We start from the raw sequence: 16,406 nt of genomic DNA, 5'->3' as shown, positions 1-16,406 counted from the left end.
ACAAAAATGACAAAAATGACAAAAATGACAAAAATGACAAAAATGACAAAAATGACAAAAATGACAAAAATGACAAAAATGACAAAAATGACAAAAATGACAAAAATGACAAAAATGACAAAAATGACAAAAATGACAAAAATGACAAAAATGACAAAAATGACAAAAATGACAAAAATGACAAAAATGACAAAAATGACAAAAATGACAAAAATGACAAAAATGACAAAAATGACAAAAATGACAAAAAAAGACAAAAATGACAAAAATGACAAAAATGACAAAAATGACAAAAATGACAAAAATGACAAAAATGACAAAAATGACAAAAACGACAAAAATGACAAAAATGACAAAAATTACAAAAATGACAAAAATGACAAAAATCACAAAAACGACAAAAATGCTAAAAAGGACAAAAATGCCAAAAATGACAATAATGACAAAAATGACAAAAATGACAAAAATGACAAAAATGACAAAAATGACAAAAATGACAAAAATGACAAAAATGACAAAAATGACAAAAATGACAAAAATGACAAAAATGACAAAAATGACAAAAATGACAAAAATGACAAAAATGACAAAAATGACAAAAATGACAAAAATGACAAAAATGACAAAAAAGACAAAAAAGACAAAAAAGACAAAAAAGACAAAAAAGACAAAAAAGACAAAAAAGACAAAAAAGACAAAAAAGACAAAAAAGACAAAAAAGACAAAAAAGACAAAAAAGACAAAAAAGACAAAAAAAACAAAAAAGACAAAAATGACAAAAATGACAAAAATGACAAAAATGACAAAAATGACAAAAATGACAAAAATGACAAAAATGACAAAAATGACAAAAATGACAAAAATGACAAAAATGACAAAAATGACAAAAATGACAAAAATGACAAAAATGACAAAAATGACAAAAATGACAAAAATGACAAAAATGACAAAAATGACAAAAATGCTAAAAATGACAATAATGACAAAAAAGACAAAAAAGACAAAAAAGACAAAAAAGACAAAAAAGACAAAAAAGACAAAAAAGACAAAAAAGACAAAAAAGACAAAAAAGACAAAAAAGACAAAAAAGACAAAAAAGACATAAAAGACAAAAAAGACAAAAAAGACAAAAAAGACAAAAAAGACAAAAAAGACAAAAAAGACAAAAAAGACAAAAAAGACAAAAAAGACAAAAAAGACAAAAAAGACAAAAAAGACAAAAAAGACAAAAAAGACAAAAAAGACAAAAAAGACAAAAAAGACAAAAAAGACAAAAAAGACAAAAAAGACAAAAAAGACAAAAAAGACAAAAAAGACAAAAAAGACAAAAAAGACAAAAAAGACAAAAAAGACAAAAAAGACAAAAAAGACAAAAAAGACAAAAAAGACAAAAAAGACAAAAAAGACAAAAAAGACAAAAAAGACAAAAAAGACAAAAAAGACAAAAAAGACAAAAAAGACAAAAAAGACAAAAAAGACAAAAAAGACAAAAAAGACAAAAAAGACAAAAAAGACAAAAAAGACAAAAAAGACAAAAAAGACAAAAAAGACAAAAAAGACAAAAAAGACAAAAAAGACAAAAAAGACAAAAAAGACAAAAAAGACAAAAAAGACAAAAAAGACAAAAAAGACAAAAAAGACAAAAAAGACAAAAAAGACAAAAAAGACAAAAAAGACAAAAAAGACAAAAAAGACAAAAAAGACAAAAAAGACAAAAAAGACAAAAAAGACAAAAAAGACAAAAAAGACAAAAAAGACAAAAAAGACAAAAAAGACAAAAAAGACAAAAAAGACAAAAAAGACAAAAAAGACAAAAAAGACAAAAAAGACAAAAAAGACAAAAAAGACAAAAAAGACAAAAAAGACAAAAAAGACAAAAAAGACAAAAAAGACAAAAAAGACAAAAAAGACAAAAAAGACAAAAAAGACAAAAAAGACAAAAAAGACTAAAAAGACAAAAAAGACAAAAAAGACAAATAGACAAAAAAGACAAAAAAGACAAAAAAGACAAAAAAGACAAAAAAAAACAAAAAAGACAAAAAAGACAAAAAAGACAAAAAAGACAAAAAAGACAAAAAAGACAAAAAAGACAAAAAAGACAAAAAAAAAACAAAAAAGACAAAAAAGACAAAAAAGACAAAAAAGACAAAAAAGACAAAAAAGACAAAAAAGACAAAAAAGACAAAAAAGACAAAAAAGACAAAAAAGACAAAAAAGACAAAAAAGACAAAAAAGACAAAAAAGACAAAAAAGACAAAAAAGACAAAAAAGACAAAAAAGACAAAAAAGACAAAAAAGACAAAAAAGACAAAAAAAGACAAAAAAGACAAAAAAGACAAAAAAGACAAAAAAGACAAAAAAGACAAAAAAGACAAAAAAGACAAAAAAGACAAAAAAGACAAAAAAGACAAAAAAGACAAAAAAGACAAAAAAGACAAAAAAGACAAAAAAGACAAAAAAGACAAAAAAGACAAAAAAGACAAAAAAGACAAAAAAGACAAAAAAGACAAAAAAGACAAAAAAGACAAAAAAGACAAAAAAGACAAAAAAGACAAAAAAGACAAAAAAGACAAAAAAGACAAAAAAGACAAAAAAGACAAAAAAGACAAAAAAGACAAAAAAGACAAAAAAGACAAAAAAGACAAAAAAGACAAAAAAGACAAAAAAGACAAAAAAGACAAAAAAGACAAAAAAGACAAAAAAGACAAAAAAGACAAAAAAGACAAAAAAGACAAAAAAGACAAAAAAGACAAAAAAGACAAAAAAGACAAAAAAGACAAAAAAGACAAAAAAGACAAAAAAGACAAAAAAGACAAAAAAGACAAAAAAGACAAAAAAGACAAAAAAGACAAAAAAGACAAAAAAGACAAAAAAGACAAAAAAGACAAAAAAGACAAAAAAGACAAAAAAGACAAAAAAGACAAAAAAGACAAAAAAGACAAAAAAGACAAAAAAGACAAAAAAGACAAAAAAGACAAAAATGACAAAAAAGACAAAAAAGACAAAAAAGACAAAAAAGACAAAAAAAGACAAAAAAAAGACAAAAAAGACAAAAAAGACAAAAAAGACAAAAAAGACAAAAAAGACAAAAAAGACAAAAAAGACAAAAAAGACAAAAAAGACAAAAAAGACAAAAAAGACAAAAAAGACAAAAAAGACAAAAAAGACAAAAAAGACAAAAAAGACAAAAAAGACAAAAAAGACAAAAAAGACAAAAAAGACAAAAAAGACAAAAAAGACAAAAAAGACAAAAAAGACAAAAAAGACAAAAAAGACAAAAAAGACAAAAAAGACAAAAAAGACAAAAAAGACAAAAAAGACAAAAAAGACAAAAAAGACAAAAAAGACAAAAAAGACAAAAAAGACAAAAAAGACAAAAAAGACAAAAAAGACAAAAAAGACAAAAAAGACAAAAAAGACAAAAAAGACAAAAAAGACAAAAAAGACAAAAAAGACAAAAAAGACAAAAAAGACAAAAAAGACAAAAAAGACAAAAAAGACAAAAAAGACAAAAAAGACAAAAAAGACAAAAAAGACAAAAAAGACAAAAAAGACAAAAAAGACAAAAAAGACAAAAAAGACAAAAAAGACAAAAAAGACAAAAAAGACAAAAAAGACAAAAAAGACAAAAAAGACAAAAAAGACAAAAAAGACAAAAAAGACAAAAAAGACAAAAAAGACAAAAAAGACAAAAAAGACAAAAAAGACAAAAAAGACAAAAAAGACAAAAAAGACAAAAAAGACAAAAAAGACAAAAAAGACAAAAAAGACAAAAAAGACAAAAAAGACAAAAAAGACAAAAAAGACAAAAAAGACAAAAAAGACAAAAAAGACAAAAAAGACAAAAAAGACAAAAAAGACAAAAAAGACAAAAAAGACAAAAAAGACAAAAAAGACAAAAAAGACAAAAAAGACAAAAAAGACAAAAAAGACAAAAAAGACAAAAAAGACAAAAAAGACAAAAAAGACAAAAAAGACAAAAAAGACAAAAAAGACAAAAAAGACAAAAAAGACAAAAAAGACAAAAAAGACAAAAAAGACAAAAAAGACAAAAAAGACAAAAAAGACAAAAAAGACAAAAAAGACAAAAAAGACAAAAAAGACAAAAAAGACAAAAAAGACAAAAAAGACAAAAAAGACAAAAAAGACAAAAAAGACAAAAAAGACAAAAAAGACAAAAAAGACAAAAAAGACAAAAAAGACAAAAAAGACAAAAAAGACAAAAAAGACAAAAAAGACAAAAAAGACAAAAAAGACAAAAAAGACAAAAAAGACAAAAAAGACAAAAAAGACAAAAAAGACAAAAAAGACAAAAAAGACAAAAAAGACAAAAAAGACAAAAAAGACAAAAAAGACAAAAAAGACAAAAAAGACAAAAAAGACAAAAAAGACAAAAAAGACAAAAAAGACAAAAAAGACAAAAAAGACAAAAAAGACAAAAAAGACAAAAAAGACAAAAAAGACAAAAAAGACAAAAAAGACAAAAAAGACAAAAAAGACAAAAAAGACAAAAAAGACAAAAAAGACAAAAAAGACAAAAAAGACAAAAAAGACAAAAAAGACAAAAAAGACAAAAAAGACAAAAAAGACAAAAAAGACAAAAAAGACAAAAAAGACAAAAAAGACAAAAAAGACAAAAAAGACAAAAAAGACAAAAAAGACAAAAAAGACAAAAAAGACAAAAAAGACAAAAAAGACAAAAAAGACAAAAAAGACAAAAAAGACAAAAAAGACAAAAAAGACAAAAAAGACAAAAAAGACAAAAAAGACAAAAAAGACAAAAAAGACAAAAAAGACAAAAAAGACAAAAAAGACAAAAAAGACAAAAAAGACAAAAAAGACAAAAAAGACAAAAAAGACAAAAAAGACAAAAAAGACAAAAAAGACAAAAAAGACAAAAAAGACAAAAAAGACAAAAAAGACAAAAAAGACAAAAAAGACAAAAAAGACAAAAAAGACAAAAAAGACAAAAAAGACAAAAAAGACAAAAAAGACAAAAAAGACAAAAAAGACAAAAAAGACAAAAAAGACAAAAAAGACAAAAAAGACAAAAAAGACAAAAAAGACAAAAAAGACAAAAAAGACAAAAAAGACAAAAAAGACAAAAAAGACAAAAAAGACAAAAAAGACAAAAAAGACAAAAAAGACAAAAAAGACAAAAAAGACAAAAAAGACAAAAAAGACAAAAAAGACAAAAAAGACAAAAAAGACAAAAAAGACAAAAAAGACAAAAAAGACAAAAAAGACAAAAAAGACAAAAAAGACAAAAAAGACAAAAAAGACAAAAAAGACAAAAAAGACAAAAAAGACAAAAAAGACAAAAAAGACAAAAAAGACAAAAAAGACAAAAAAGACAAAAAAGACAAAAAAGACAAAAAAGACAAAAAAGACAAAAAAGACAAAAAAGACAAAAAAGACAAAAAAGACAAAAAAGACAAAAAAGACAAAAAAGACAAAAAAGACAAAAAAGACAAAAATGACAAAAATGACAAAAATGACAAAAATGACAAAAATGACAGTAATGACAAAAATGACAAAAATGACAAAAATGACAAAAATGACAGTAATGACATAAATAACAATTTTGACAATTTTTGACAATTTTGACAATTTTGACAATTTTGACAATTTTGACAATTTTGACAATTTTGACAATTTTGACAATTTTGACAATTTTGACAATTTTGACAATTTTGACAATTTTGACAATTTTGACAATTTTGACAATTTTGACAATTTTGACAATTTTGACAATTTTGACAGTTTTGACAATTTTGACAATTTTGACAATTTTGACAATTTTGACAATTTTGACAATTTTGACAATTTTGACAATTTTGACAATTTTGACAATTTTGACAATTTTGACAATTTTGACAATTTTGACAATTTTGACAATTTTGACAATTTTGACAATTTTGACAATTTTGACAATTTTGACAATTTTGACAATTTTGACAATTTTGACAATTTTGACAATTTTGACAATTTTGACAATTTTGACAATTTTGACAATTTTGACAATTTTGACAATTTTGACAATTTTGACAATTTTGACAATTTTGACAATTTTGACAATTTTGACAATTTTGACAATTTTGACAATTTTGACAATTTTGACAATTTTGACAATTTTGACAATTTTGACAATTTTGACAATTTTGACAATTTTGACAATTTTGACAATTTTGACAATTTTGACAATTTTGACAATTTTGACAATTTTGACAAGTTTGACAATTTTGACAATTTTGTTAATTTTGTCAATTTTGACAATTTTGACAATTTTGACAATTTTGACAATTTTGACAATTTTGACAATTTTGACAATTTTGACAATTTTGACAATTTTGACAATTTTGACAATTTTGACAATTTTGACAATTTTGACAATTTTGACAATTTTGACAATTTTGACAATTTTGACAATTTTGACAATTTTGACAATTTTGACAATTTTGACAATTTTGACAATTTTGACAATTTTGACAATTTTGACAATTTTGACAATTTTGACAATTTTGACAATTTTGACAATTTTGACAATTTTGACAATTTTGACAATTTTGACAATTTTGACAATTTTGACAATTTTGACAATTTTGACAATTTTGACAATTTTGACAATTTTGACAATTTTGACAATTTTGACAATTTTGACAATTTTGACAATTTTGACAATTTTGACAATTTTGACAATTTTGACAATTTTGACAATTTTGACAATTTTGACAATTTTGACAATTTTGACAATTTTGACAATTTTGACAATTTTGACAATTTTGACAATTTTGACAATTATGACAATTTTGACAAATTTGACAATTTTAACAATTTTTTTCGATTTGTCGATTTGTCGATTTGTCGATTTGTCGATTTTCGATTTTCGATTTTTCGATTTGTCGATTTGTCGATTTTTCGATTTGTCGATTTTTCGATTTGTCGTCGATTTGTCGATTTGTCGATTTGTCGATTTGTCAGTTTGTCGATTTGTCGATTGGTCGATTTGTCGATTTGGCTTTTTTTTGATTTGTCCATTTTTTGATTTACGATATGTCGATTTTTCGATTTATCGATTAGTTGATTTGTCGATTTGTAGATTTTTCGTTTTGTCGATCTTTAGATTTTTTTCATAGCTCATGGTTGTTAAATTTTTCAATTAGCTATACAGATGTTTAGCTATATAGTACATGTATGTGTAAGTTTCTTTTCAAGAATTCTTTAAGGTCTTTAATTTATTCATTTGTTTCGACATGTCAAGTTCATTAAGCGCCGTACTTATGCATGACCTTCTCAACATTTTCAACAATCTTAAACCAACTGAAGTAATTAGTCACAACACAACCCGAAAAAGTGTTGCAACCCGTGTACTTATGTACCTTTCAAAAACTCTAAATTGCTCACGTGTCAACTAATGGCACTCATTAGTGCGTCATTTGGCAACAAGCGCCATTCGTTGTTGATAAATCGCATACCAAATGACGTTCTTCTTCTGCTCCATCGCGAGCTCTGCCTACAGATGGATGAATGTGTCAGACTGTGCTTCGAAGGCAAACTGGGAATTTTCAAGACATGATGAGATGGGAAATGGACGGATGGAAAAACCCTCAACTTCCTCGAAGCGGTCTGGAAGGCAGAAAAAAAACTGCAATGCAATTATTTTCCACTTAAAAGTCCAAGTTTCCCGTCCCGGTAAAAGCCTAAATGAAACAATAAATCTTACTTTTCCTCACATATGGGCTGGCTAAGGATGGGCTCGAGAAGGATTGTGGCGGCCATTTTGGGGGAAAGACGAGGAGAGTTCCTTCAAGAAAGCTCATTAAAAGCTTTACCGTTCCTGGCTGTTCGGTAAACTGTTTCTCGGGGAATACCGTGCGGTGGTATGGATTTGCAACGTTAAAATATTGATAAATTTGGCTTATTTACTATATCCCACACATATTAATAAAGTTTAAGGATTTAGCTTTGTGCAAATATTTCCCAGCATTTATGAGCATCACAATATTTGCTGATTGATCATTTTGTTCAACGTAGTTTTATCAAAAGGATTCATAACTAGTCGTCAATATTAATTGCAGAACTTCCTGTGAAACTCAGACAACGCAAAATTTTAAACAAAATTCGCATCAATTCGTGAAAAACACGAAGATCATGTAAATTACCACCACCTGAGGGTAGTTGTTGGGCCAATTGTAGGAATGAAACTTTCTCAACCGCTCAGCACCTTTTCGACACTTTCGGAAATAAAAACTTTCCCAGGTTAAAAAAATCGAAAAAAAAACCACCAGGACAGCGCAATTCCGGAAAATGTTTACCACGAAAATGAGAGAAGAATCTTGTTCCTAGGATTCATTCTCCAAGCACTTCTTGCGCCAAAACAAAGAAAGGGCGAGAAAAATCGACAACCAAGTTGATGAAAATGATGATGATGGAAAACAGTTTCCCACCATCCGAATTCCACCATCCGGGAATTCTCGATCCGGAAACAAACTCGACAAAAGGGCTGGGCGGAAGTTGCATGTTCGTCGGGTCGCTTGTGGCCACTTTTAACGATTCCTTCCGCACCGTCTCTGAGAATGAATGGAACGTGCGGGAGAGGGAAAAGTTTTTCCATTATTATGCATTTTTATCTAACGGTAATAAGATTGTAACTAGTTTATGGGAGCGCGGTTTTTTTTTTTGTTTTTTACCTTTCCTGCTGTAAACCAACGATGGCAAGAATTTTCCTGCTAAAGGTGTGGTCGTCGGTCTGCTGGAGGTGGTGCGTGCTGAGGCCATAACCGATGAGTGACTTGGGAATAAATTAAGGAACTTTATTGTTTCACTAAACACCAAACCGTTCGGATGGAACGTTCTCGACATTTTGTGATAGGTGCTGAGGCAGAATATTTCAGGTTATAGTCATTTAAAATTGAATTTGATGGCTGCAATTTAAAGTTAGCAATAGTTGTGACCTGAGTGCGTCTTCAGCAGAAACCGAGAGATATGTACGTATAAGGCGTTATTAAACATCAAAGTTTAAAATTTGAACTCAAGAACATAATTTGTAATTCTACTAGATTATATTGAAATCGATCCAAAATTTAAATAAACACTGGTTTAAGTTTCATTTTTTTTATTCGATTCTAGCCATTTTACCATCTTCATGGCATTCGCGACTTTTTATCAAAGTTGCAGTTGGTAGACAGTTACTGAAAAACTCATCCGGTACAACTGTGCCCGATGTTTACTCTTGTGCACGAACTCGCGAACATCGGCTAAGAAGGCAACTGACTAACCAACTGAGCTATCTTATTTTTTTTTTCTAGGGTAAAATTTTAAACTAAAAATTTTTTGAGACTCTTTCGAACTCTCAATTAGAAATCTCAAAATAATAACCTTTTTATTTGACGATACGATTCGGTTTCCCGAAAATTCCAAAAACTTCGTTCAACATCAAGAGTACCGGACTTATTTGGTGTTTTTTACGGCTTTCACGACGACACATTTGGTAAATTCGTCAACAAGCACAATTCTATATTCGTTCATCGGCACAGAACGCAGAAACGGACCAAGGTGGTCCATGTTAATGATGTCGAAAGGCACGGGAACTTTTTGAGGGGATGTAGCAGCCCTTCTCTGGTACCGTAAAACGGGGTAACATTGATCACCGGGGTAACTTCGATCAACATGAAATTATTCCACATAATCATCAATAACTGTAAGTTGTTGTATAGGTCGAGTTTCAATTTCTGAAAAACTGGGTTTGTTTTTGAATATTTCAAATGTAAGTAAAAATGTGATTTCAAAATCTTGAAATATTTATTATTTCAAAGGCTCGCAAACAAACACCCTTCCTTATGAAATCAAAGCGCTCTAAAATAGCAGGTTGATTATTGAGAGAGTTCTACTTTTTTCCGTAGGAAATGTCAAGTTTTGGTGTTGTTTTAGATGTTTTTTGGGGTAAATTTTTGATATTTAAAAAATAGGAATATTTTCTAAGAGTAAGCCAGTCTTGGACAAAAGGCTAGAAACCCTATCAAATGGCAAAGCATGAAGGAAAAAATTAAAGGGGAATAGTGCGAGGGCCTTGGTAATTGAATAAAGGCAAACAATTTATTTTTTTTATAGATTTTATAAGAAATGTTAAAAAAATTAAGCCCCTCAATTTATGCAGCATCATTGTCCATCTTTCGATTTTAATTGTTGTAAGGCTTTAAAACATTAAGGACCACGATGTTGTTTTTTTTGGGACTGCGAAGAAATCTAAACCAAGAACACCGAAATTTAGCATTGTATATCTCTGAATTCACTGGACCAGAAGTTTCAATTTAGTATCTTTGAGCCACCGAAAGTGTTGTGTTCCATATTGCAGAATTTCATGATCAATTTTACAATTTCTATAATTTGAGTTTGTTCCGAACTGCCTTAGCAATGATAAACTAGCATTTGTAAATATTATGAACGTGTTTTGTATATTTTATGATCAAGAAAATGTTACCCCAAAGCATCAAATTCTAAACAAAGACGAAATCGATTTTTAAATCAAATTTAAAGTAGTCTAATGAATTTCTTCAACCATGTTTTACTGGACTGAGTTGATTTGGGGTCATTTTGGAATTTCTCAAACCCTGGGAACTAAAAAGCTTCATCTTTGTCCAAAACCTATCCATGATTTTTTTCTAAGTTTTTATGTTACGTTTACATGAGTGAATTTGAACTTTTAGGTTTGTATGGGAAAATTGAATATTTCGTACTGAAAAATCAATATCACTTTTGTTTCGTCTGTGGAACCGAATTTGCTTATGGTTTTTATTCCAATTTATAAAATTCCAAGACCGTAAGTTTGTATATTATTAGGCAAAAAAGTCATTAGCTGTTTAATAGGGGTATGTCTTTTCGCAATGATTAACAATAAATTCAATTGACATCACTGCCGGGGGATTAGCTAGGTATTGCATGACTTCTTTTATGCACTCAGAAAAATCCTATTATGAAGGTCATAAGATTCTCTGATGAAGTGGCGCCATAAGAAAGAATAATGAAATTCATAAGATTGTCTTATGATGGATTGAACTCAAAGGATGAACAATGGTTTCAATGAGGGATTGTTCCTTTTCAAAAGGTATTCTTATGAAAATGGAAATGTCGCATAAAATTGAAATAATTAAAGATTATTTTTCATTTCATTTTATTCTATGCTTGAATCTTACGAAAAACCATCATGGTGACAATCAGCTGGTTTTCAACACCCGGTGCCATAAAAAAGCCTCGGTGCGCTTTGGAACTTCGACTTCGCTCTTTTTGCCGATAACCAAGCTGAAAAGTAAATAAAACATAAAATGTTTACAAGTATTTCCAAATAAAAATAAATTACAATTCAAATTTACCATTAAGAAGAATAAAATCACATCAAAGTATTTAGAAACAGTTGTAATTTAAAAAATGGTGAGTGCTTCTGCCGACGACGAAATACATGACTGATGAAATGTTTCTTTTTCACAATGCCGTTTCTTCTATTTTTTCATAAGAACTTCGTATGAGAACTAGAAAAATTTCATAATACTCTTTACACTCTAAATAGCGGTTTATAAGAAGCATTTTGAAAATTGTTATAAGAATTTGCCTTAGTGTACAATGCTTTGCGAGGCACGAGCAGTGATGTCAACTGAATTTATTGTTTATGTAAACGTTACTTGCGGATTGTGGTATCGATATTTCTGCGGCTTCGTAATCTTTCTGCGTAGGCAAAACTCCCGAATCGATGTTGATTCTAACAGGACGATAACGATCGATGGTGTTGTGGCTGTAAGCGAGGCGTTCGAACGATGAAAACTTAGAAAAGTCAACTAGTTGTACACTGTTGGTCCCGCGATGAATATGAACCGATCGGATTTCTTCAGGTGGTTCTGCTACATTCAAATTTCGGTTTGGCCATTCATTCTCCGGGCCATACAAGAATTTGGGTCCTACGAACCATCTACCGGTTGAACGAAATTTGGGACCATTGCCCCACATGGTAGCATCGTCGATGACGTTTTGGAGGGTATCCAGCTCGTTGATCTTCGATATCGATAGAATTTCACCCACACGCAAGCCCACGTGTTGCCGATATCTTCGGTGGTAGGCTTGCAGCCAAGAGAGAACGACGGAGGAATCTATCCAAAATTATCGCTTCGAGATGACCAGTCGATGATCTTCTTAAATAGTTTTTGCTAGAAGAGCATCCATAAGTGCTGCATTGAACTCGTATCTGATTGGGGTTTCAGAGTGGTTACTTAAGCTTTTGCTTCTACGAGTGAGCAACGTGGGACTCCACGATCAATAAAACGAAAAAATGCAACACAGCTGTACTGCCGTTGGACGCATAATTGTCACATGTGACATTTCGACGTTTTTGAGTTTTTTATGCCAATCGTCATAATTTGATACGTATTATTGATATTCTTTGTCGAAACATAAAGGTTATTCTAGAAATTTCAAGAAAAATTCAAAGTCAAATCGTCACACTGGGACAAATGGACGCATAACTGTCACACTGAGACGATTGGACCCATATTTGTCACACTAAAGGAATTAACATTATAACTTCGGAACGTCTAAATAGATTTTCACCAAACTTGACACACGTATTTTAGATAGACGGGAGGGGATCACGGAGATGTAAAGAGGGGGAGAGGTCACTGTTTTCGCGGAAATCCAGCATGTGCAAGAAAAATTCTGCAAACTGCTTCGGGATCGTCGTGGCACTTGGAAGAGTGCATGTAAACGTAACCAGCTTAACAACATTAGTCAAATTGTTATTCTTCTGGCGTCGTGTGACTGTTCTACCGTATTCATCAATTGCCCAGGATGGCCATATGTGATTGACGGTAGTTTTAGTAGACCATTTCTTTTTGGGTTCGCTTTGAGTTTTTGATTTTGACACACCTAGCAAAATACCGGAGATGTCTGTTTCTTCTTGTTTACGAACTATTCCACCAGAGTTACTTTATCCGGAACTTGTCCCAAGACCGTATCAACTTCAAACGGATTGATTGTCCTCTTCTGGCAACGCTTATCTCGCGGTTGCGACGTTTTCAGCACGGCAGCTGACATTAGTTGAATAAATGTTGCTTCCTGTAAAGTGATTGAGCTGCCGCAAATTGCTCCCCCGTGCCGTTTTATTGATCGAACCCGTTAAAGACTTCATGTTTGACACCAGATAGTGTAAATTTTCAAATAATCCGATTCAGACCTGATTTTTTTTTTCAATTTAAGCTTCCATTCACAAATAAAACACAAGAGCCACACGCGAAATGCCAAACCAAACAACTACTGGGAAAATGTTCGTAGTGTGACAAATATGCGTTCATTTTTCGACTTTTCATAGAATTTCGCGGCATAAATGTCACACAACAATTTTCATTGAAAAAACAGTTCATTTTCGAAAAATTTGATCGAGGCTCATATGATAGGAGTATACTTTAGAGATCCACGGCATTGAAGTCAACAAAAATTGCGAAACTGTGCGATGACAGCGAAGTGTTTTTGTGATACTTCGATCACGTTTTTCTCGCTTTGCCTTTTTGTAACATGTGACAATTATGCTTCCAACGGCAGTGTACGCGATCTAACTCGCGTCTACAAAAAGATGCAATTGGAGAGACTCGTAGCTTCCAATTTCGTAATTAGGAAAGTAACAACTTTTCAAGTTCTCTGCTGTTATTTCCTCACCCCACAGGACTCCTGAGCGCCGGATGTCTTGAATAAACACGTTTCCGTGAATGGTTTAAAAAAAGAGATGAACCCGAGTGGGTCAAAGTGGCTCATAACATATGCAACATCTGGCGTTTGGTGAGGGAACTTCCAGTAGACAACAAAGGCTTCAAATCTTCTCGAAATTGGACATCGAATATAAAAATATCTTCGTGGGACTTCCAAACAATACCGAGCACTCGGTCGGTCGATGATGCAGTTTGTGCTGCCGAAAAACACTTATCAGGATCGACCAACTCACCGCCTTGCTCTAAGAACTTCATGGGAGTTGAATTGCCACAATGGCATTTCGAAATACGGTGCTCGGTTCACAGTCGATGCCTCCTATGCTAGTTTGACAACCTTGGCTACCATATCTCGACTGTCGGGACACTTCTCCTGGAGTTCCCTGGCGCTGAGTTTCTTTGCATACTGCGCCGAACAGGGGGAGCAGGTTGCCCCGAACGTCGCCACGTCCACGACGTACACCTGCGGTTCTGCCTCAGGACTTGAACACCTGCCGTTCTTCTTGACAGATCAACAGCTGGTGAAACATCTGTGATAGGTCTCTGGCAACAGCAAACTGATTCTCACGAAAGCGGAAGAGCACAGACAATAACGGTGTCAGTAGGTCTGGTCCTTTGAGGAGGGCAGAGTTCAGTGTCACGCCATCCACACGGGTTTTCGTGGGTATCGAACTATTCCAATGGGCAAATACCACGTTCGGCCTGAGTTGGAGGATCGGAGCTCTTGTTTGGTTGCTATTTACCCGTACCCACGTTGTTGGTTCTCGAGAATCTGCTTAGTGAAGTTCGTTTTCAGCTCTGGATCCTTTGCCAACCGCCTCCCCAAACAATCATTTCGTCATTTTGCCATATGATTACTATTTGGCAGCTTGGCTCAGTGCGATTTCCACAAAAATCCGGTTTGAATTCGGCCGGAAGCAGTTCGTTCCGTGGTTTCCTCCAAAATCTTCCTCGCTCGCATGTCCTCTTCAAATAACGATGGTATTTGACCTTGAATGCCGATGGTAGAGAATTCTCGGACAATATCTTCACGGTGTTCATCCGGAGAGCAACAGCAAACGTTCACTCTGGCTCGAGACTGTTCTGACTTTCGCGACCTCTGCCACCAAACACTACCTAGCCTGAGCGAATCTAGACGGAAAGAGGATCCTCATTCCGACGTTCACGCTTACCAAGTGTCATAATCAGCCAAGCATGGTTCACCCCGATCAGTATGCTGGGCGTTGCTTCGTTGTAACTTTCGACTGGTAACCTTCGAAGGTACGGGTAGAGTTTGACCAAATCACCGTAGTTAATTGTCTGCTTCGGAAGACCCAGATTTTTTACAGTGCGGACATCTTTCAGCAGATGCTATTCTCCTCCGTTTATCTTTGCAAAGGCTAGGTTGGCGCGACGGTAAGAATTTTCGTTGTTGGTCCACTCAAAGCATAGTGAACTCTCTATTCCTTCGAGGTCTAGTTTTTCAAGCTTCGTTCTCGATTAACGTTAGATCGGAACCGTCATCCAGGAACGCAAACGCCGCTACAGACTTCCCATTTTAAAACAGTCTCACGGGAAGGATTTTGAGTAGCGTTTTGTCTTGGGAATGTCGATGCGTTGAAACCAGGGGACTGAGATAACCGGAGAATCATCGTCAATGATCAAACAATTTTTGCAGCCAATGATTGAATTTGTTATAATTTGTTGCAATTTGTTAGAGAGAATTAGAAGGTTTCAGTTGAAATGAGAGAAACCGGTGCTCAGAGAGAGTGAAAATGTACTTATTGTTGCAAATGTTGCAAATTGTTACAATTTGTTAAGCAGTTGTGGAATTTTGATCATTACCATTCCAAATGCAAAGAATTCTCTCTCCACTGCAATCCCTTGGTTGAAACAGTTTCTGAGGCTCCCGCTTGTGCATTCGATACATCCGAGCTTCTCACAGAATGGAGCAGTTTATGATGAGCAATGGAGCAACCGTCTACTCCACAAGAATACTTTGTGCGGAGAGCCACTTGCCGTGTGGGAATAGGCATCTTCGACACATTTTCTTCCGGTCGACTATTTTCCATCTTTGGCTGACTGAAAGCTTGCGAAACCAATCACACTCACGAATCTTATGCCTCACGCTGTCACAGGCAAAGCAGGGTTTCGGATTTTCTGGTTTCACCGGTTTGTGTGAGTCCTGGTTTCTTCGTAGCTTTCTGATGGGCGTTCAAAAGCATCCTACTTTTTCTTTCCGCTTCTCCCTTTCCGTAGACACTTCTACGGATGATTCCGTTGCTGTCGAAACGTTACAAGTTGCAAAACGCTTCTAGGTTTGGTACCGGAACGCTCATCAAGTAATGGCCCCACTGTAACTGCAGACATGGTGGGAGCTTATTTTCCATCTCCGTAAGTAGAATAGAACTTGATAGGTACGACTGTAGTTGTGCTGCTTCCATAAATGTCACCAGGTTCCGGACTTCTCGATCGAATGTGACAAGCGTTCCAAGCTTGTTGGCATTTGGTTGCGTGGCTGTTCGGATTCGGGTCAGTATGCCATTTACCAACTGGTCCGATCTTTCGCATTCATCCCAAAGGGTCGTAATTATTTGCGGTACGGCGGACGGAGCTGTCAGTATATTGCCTTTTCCCTGGCATTGCCAATGAGGGCTCTCTGCAGACGTGCTAGATTTCCGTCAG

At 32.5% G+C, this 16,406-nt stretch overlaps 1 protein-coding gene across 1 annotated transcript in view; it reads right to left on the bottom strand.

The window, feature by feature from the left end:
* Positions 1-13,077, bottom strand: part of LOC129741177 (uncharacterized) — a 22,640-nt gene extending 9,563 nt beyond the window's left edge. The window contains exons 1-3 of the mRNA XM_055732887.1: positions 12,970-13,077; positions 11,676-12,042; positions 8,448-8,570 (exon numbers count right to left, since the gene is read on the bottom strand). Coding sequence (XP_055588862.1) covers positions 8,448-8,570; positions 11,676-12,042; positions 12,970-13,077 — 598 coding nt within the window. The remainder of the gene's footprint in view (positions 1-8,447; positions 8,571-11,675; positions 12,043-12,969) is intronic.
* Positions 13,078-16,406: the final 3,329 nt, after the last annotated feature.

This window comes from Uranotaenia lowii, chromosome 2 (genome assembly GCF_029784155.1).
Source record: "Uranotaenia lowii strain MFRU-FL chromosome 2, ASM2978415v1, whole genome shotgun sequence".
NCBI classification, from domain to species: Eukaryota; Metazoa; Arthropoda; class Insecta; order Diptera; family Culicidae; genus Uranotaenia; species Uranotaenia lowii.
The sequence above is the reverse complement of the archived record's forward strand: the minus strand, read 5'-3'. Positions and strand labels throughout refer to the sequence as shown.